Source organism: Apaloderma vittatum, unplaced genomic scaffold (assembly GCF_000703405.1).
Source record: "Apaloderma vittatum isolate BGI_N311 unplaced genomic scaffold, ASM70340v1 Scaffold28083, whole genome shotgun sequence".
In the NCBI taxonomy this organism is placed as follows: domain Eukaryota; kingdom Metazoa; phylum Chordata; class Aves; order Trogoniformes; family Trogonidae; genus Apaloderma; species Apaloderma vittatum.
Genome location: NW_009710243.1, coordinates 1 through 5,617, shown reverse-complemented (window position 1 = coordinate 5,617; position 5,617 = coordinate 1). Strand labels below are relative to the sequence as shown.

At 48.2% G+C, this 5,617-nt stretch overlaps 1 protein-coding gene across 1 annotated transcript; it reads right to left on the bottom strand.

Moving 5' to 3' along the window:
- Window positions 1–1,109: 1,109 nt before the first annotated feature.
- HSD17B7 (hydroxysteroid (17-beta) dehydrogenase 7) lies at window positions 1,110–5,614 on the bottom strand (the record flags this gene model as incomplete). The annotated part of the gene is made up of 8 exons (XM_009867241.1): window positions 1,110–1,299; window positions 1,681–1,779; window positions 2,275–2,331; window positions 3,172–3,276; window positions 3,646–3,840; window positions 4,327–4,441; window positions 5,330–5,422; window positions 5,502–5,614. Coding segments are annotated over 8 exons (873 nt in total), but the record flags the coding sequence as incomplete, so codon positions are not given.
- Window positions 5,615–5,617: the final 3 nt, after the last annotated feature.

Genomic DNA, 5,617 nt, shown 5'->3' with positions numbered 1-5,617 from the left:
TAGAGGCTGGCCCAGCCCTAACCCACAACAGTCTCCCAAATGCCTAAAGCTGGGAAATAGTCTCAGACTCCCCAAGGGTTCTTAACACACAAGAAACACAGCGAAGTCTTAAGAAGTCACACATGTCTTTCATTAGCTAGAAGGAAAAAGAGACTTAAGCCCAAAGAGGTGGTTAACAGTTCTCCTGTGGCAGGAGAGAAGAGACACCCAGACTTCCCAGACAGGCACAGGCTTACTGTGCAAAGCAACAAACCGACCTCCCTTCCAGCCCTCCAAGCCAAAAGCAGCCAGTTATCGGAGTGGAAACATCACCGCAGCAAGGACAAGGCAGCCCCAGTCATTTATTCATCACAGCATTTGAAGTACACCAGATATTTGGTGAGGGTCCCCAGATAGACAACAGGAAGAATACTTGATACAGCAGATTTATATAAAAGAGTTAAATAGATAAAACATGGTAATCTCCCACTCTTGCTACAAACAGAGCAGTCTAGCCCTGAGCCCAGGTTAAAAAAAATCAACTGCTTCAGTCTTTCCAGACAGTCATGGTTAGAACCTTTATGGCCCCACACCCAGGGGAGAGCAAGCCTCACAGTTGAAGCAAGGGGTGCACTTCTCAGGCCAGCTCCTCAGCAACGTGCCTTCGGTTGCTGTGCAGCACCTGACTTCCAGCAAGGTTCAATCTTGTTGAGCACGTCTGGAAAGGTGGCCTCAGCTTTGGTGTACAAGTGTTAAGAGCAGCTCTTCTGAAGATGAGCCTTCAAGTACTTCAGGATCAGCCACAGGTCATGCGTTTGAGCCATCTAGAAAGACCAGTCGAGCCAAGATGCAGGGCAGCACTCCAGACAGTTGCCTTTCCTGCACTAAGCCAGGTTTAAACCACATTGTTTAAGGCTGTTCCTGAACCACACATAGTTCAGTCGCACTTTTGCTAGACATTGCTTTGCAGCTGTGTCAAGGCAGTCTCTATCTACTTTAGTTCTCTAGTTTTATGTCAGGAAAAGAAGTCCCATACAAAAAAGACTAAGTATTTCTCTTCAGTTTTCACACTTCCATTTTCAGGAAGCGTTCACCTTCTGTTGAGAAGGAAGATTGGGTCTGAAGCCACGTGCCTGCGGATCAGCAGGCAATACAAGTAGCAGCAGAATGAAGAAAACCCATGTTACAGATATGAGGCTGCTGTCCCACTGAGACTGGCTTTACTTAATCTAGGAGATCACTGTATCTCTCTAGAGTCTGCTTCTCCAGTTCCAACAGCTTTTCATAAAGCTTCTCAGCTGTTTCTTCATCCACATCCATCTGGAAAACAATACGAACAGCACTGTGAGACCATCACAGACACCGAGAGCAGCTCTGTGGATAGGCACCTCCAGAGCTTCTACATTCACAGACAACTAAAGACACCCACCACCAGGGCACAAGCCAGACCATTTTGGGGAAGAATCACTACACACTCATCCACTTCTAACCATCTCCACTGTTTTCCAGACTCCAGCCTGAGCCTAGAGGTACTCTAAGAAACATCACAGGTCATGCCACATCCCTCCTTTGCTTCTCAGCATTCAACACACATCTTTCCACTCCAGCCACAGGATACCCTTAGCACCAACCCTCCCATACAAGGCAGATGGCAGACCTCTAGCCAAGATCCCTGCAGCAGGAGGCTGCCGCTCCATTTACCTTTCTGGGCTCCACATAATTCTTTCCCAGTCCAGAAGTGCAGCTGTGGTATTTGGCCAGTGCATCCAGGTACTCCGGCTTCTGTTTGAACAGCCACACCTAGGAAGAACAGCACAAACACGTACCAAGTGTAGCACACACTGTCTCAGCCAAGCCTGCAGCTGAGGACCCAACTGCCAATGGACACAGAACTGTGACCTACCTGAGCCAACAGCAAACTGTGTTTCTGCCCCAGTGCTAAGCTACTAAAGCAGTTCAATATGGCTAAACTTGCTCACTCTGTGTCCTGCATTACCCACCTCCATACCCTGTGCCTGCTTGACTGCCACCACCAGGGAGAGCAGCATTCCCCTGACTGGGAAGGGAAGGGGAGTATTCATCCAAACTCATTTATTTTATGGATACCTAGTGAAGGGCGTAAAGCATCACCTGGTAGATGAGCCCGGGTCACAGCTGGTCCTCCAGCACTCACTGCTGCTCAGGGGGAAATGCACCCACCCAGCAGCCTTGCTGACAGGCTGTGTTCAAGCCAGCAGACCTTGGAAGAGCTACCCAGAAAGAAAGAATATAAAAATCAAGCTGTGAGCTACTTACATGAGCTTCTGCTCCATTATATGGTGTCAGAGTATAGGTTTTGGCAAAAAATCGGATCTGAGGGGGGAAAGAAAAAAAAAGAAGTACATGACAGAATCTGCATTGTAGCCCAAGGTTTCTTTGGCAACCACTCTGCAGCCAAATCATCTAACAGAGACAGAAAGGCTTCTCAGAGTTGACTACAGGTAACACCGCACATTTAAAACTGAAGCATCCCTTTATCAGGATGAAGTATTTTCTGGAGCCACCCACCAGATCAGAAAGCTCCCACATCATCATGCACCCACACAGACCTCACCCACAAAGCAAGAGGCAACAAACACCACTCGTGCCTCGCAGGCACCTCTTCTTGAATGGTCTTAAGAGCACGTATGGCAGGAAGGCAGAGAGGAGCTGCAATACTGCCAGTGTTAAAGACAAGTGAGAAGGCTTTGCCTTTTCACATCCGGGAGAAACGTGATCCATCAGGATCAGCTGCTGCCAGCTGAGGCAGCTTAAGCAGAAAGGACAATCTTGTAGCAAAAGCACCAAGGCTCAGAGCAGGCAGCCTTCAGGGATGGAACCGTAGTGAACCTGAAAAGCTGAAGCCCAGAAGGTGGCAAGGAAAGTTTTGGGAAAGCAGAGGAAGAAGCAACAGAAAGCAGCAGGCTTTTCTTTCCAGAGGGATGGAAAGAAGAGAGCAGGAGACACTGCCTTCTAGCTGCTATCCAGCACTGAACCTCCAAACTGAGCTTGGAAATCATGGTCCCAAGGTGCCAACAGGAAGGTTTGCAGAGGGGCCAGCCCGCCCGATCCAGCAGAAGGGTATGGGTAGCAAGGAGCTAGAAGGACCCTGCACATCACTTGCAGTGTAAGCAGGGCAACCCTAACACAAAACCAGCCAGGAGATCCACTTACCAACCACATGATGGGCATGAGCAGCTTCCACAAAAAAACTGGCAAAATTCTGTAGGTCAGGTTAGACATGACAAGACCAGGACAAACAACACTGGAATAAAGACCCTGCAGAGAAGAAACTGAGTCAGTGGACAAATACACAACAGTTAATGAATAGATCATACTCCTCCCCTCCTGTTGCTTCCCAGCAAAGAAAATGAAGTTTGAGTATAGAAACCTGTTAATAGTAGATTCTTTCCTCTCTAAAGCTACCAAAGCCAGAGGTGATTAGATGTAGTGATTTCTGAGAGGTCCAAATTGGAGCTGTTCATGTTAAATCTGTGCCCATTACAGGCCATGTTTAGTTTTAACATGTGCATTAAGGAACATATCAGACTGCTATGAACGAATACAACAATGTAAAAACAACGTCATGATAATTATAAATAGAAGGAGCTTATTAGGTTTCTTCAGATGTGCAAACCTCATCATCACCTGGTCATTAAATTTCCTGTTCAGAACCACACTTGTCAGGTCAGTGGCATATTTGGAGGAACTGTATGATTCCTGCCCCTTGGCATGCTGATAGTCAGAAAGGCTGAAGGCAGACTCCCTGGCATTGCTGGAAGAGGTCCAGATGAGTCGCGAGGGCTTTTCATTACCGCAGAGCAGAGACTCAAGTTGACGAACCTGCAAAACAATTGTTAGCTTATTTAACGTAGTAATTTTGAAGTACTGCAGTATAGCTTTGCAGTTCTTAGAAGCCACATGCTTATCTCAGCTTTCCTAGTCTTAGCCAATCTTCGCTAGACTAGCCAGAAGCTGCTGCTGCTCAGGTATAACTTCAGCCCAAGGTCCACCATGAACATTTACAAGCAGCCACACAGCTCAGCTGAGCCGCTCAGAATTTAATACAGCCAAGTCTTCATATTCAACCTGGAGAGAAAGAGCTACATAGGGTTTACCTCAAATCACTAACTTGAGCAACCTTGAAGCAATAACAACCGTCACTGTTTATTATTTTAACAAAGACCGATACCTTTACCCTGTCATTCCTTATCTGTCAGGCTGCATCAGTGTCCGAATCTACAGAACCGATACACAAGTACCACCTGTACCCATCCCTACCCACATCAACCACCAGACTGAGAGCTCAATCTTCATACGCAGCCTCACCAGGATAAAGTGTCCAAAGAGGTTGGTAGCAAACACTTCCTGCAGTCCATCTCCGTTGAGCCTATCCGTCTGGGTCATTATGCCTTCTGCAGTGGTCAGCATGTGAAGCAGCCTCCTCGGTCTGTGAAGCCAAGGACAAGAGTCAGAGAGGAACACTGCCAAGAGGCATCTACTGCTCCCCAATTTCAGCCCTTCAGAAGTATCCCCCACCTCACAGGCTCCACACAGACTCTCCAGTTTCATCTCCAAGAGTTCTACTAATCCATGAAAAAAAGGCTAGAAAAAGTTCACAGAGTACCCCACTTCCTTTATTTTAAATTGTCTCAATACTGACTAGACCAGAGAAGACTTGCCCCTTCTTTCATTTTACCACAGCAAAGTACCATCAGAAAAAAAAACAAACAAGCAAAACAAAGTCTTGCTCTTCCATTTCATGTTCAGATAACAAAACCAAGCTCTCCTGTGGAACTAAGCCCTAGGGCCATGCCTAATTCAGATATGGAAAGTGGTCTAGCATCAATGTTCAACACCCCAACAACTGTATTAGACTCAAGGCAAGTTCTCTACTCCCTAGCTCAATTTTCCCATGATACTCATAAAGCAATGATGCTTATAGAACAGGCACAAACTAGTAGCTTCACAAAATACCACCACGCTACAAAAACCTAGAGTGGAACCAAAACAACAGTAAGAAGACCTAATAAGAGCCAACCACCTCCCCAACAACATGCCAGTGCTTACTCCCTCAACTCCTAGTACTAGTCACCACAGGCAAACCTTCGCCCTACCCTGGCATGCAGCGGGCCTCACGCCAGGGGTCAGAAGTGGCACAGAGTGCCTTGGAGCACCTCATCCCATGGGGCGTGCTCCATGTCACTCCAGGGAAGGGAGACAGGGTCTTCAGCCCTGGACCCAAGGGCATGCCTTGGCTGTGACGATGCTTCCAGCACCCCATGCTCCCCAAAATATATGGACCAGCCCCCGCCCCCCCAACACCTCCTACCCCATGAGGAGACCATGCCAGAGCGCCTTCAAGTTCACGTGTGGGTTGGGCATGATCCCAGCGTTGAGGTAGACAAAGTCCAGGCGCTGAAACCTGCATGGGGAAGAGCACCAGGGTGAGGGGTGGGGGACAGACAGGAGGTCCAGCGGGCTGGGGGACAGAGATTCGATACCTGCAACGTAGCTCACGGGCGACGCGCAGGACAGAAGCCAGGTTACCCAGGTCCACATCCACGGTGGAGATCTGGGCGGCTGGGTGGGAGGCCAGGAGAAGGTCACGCGTGGCTTC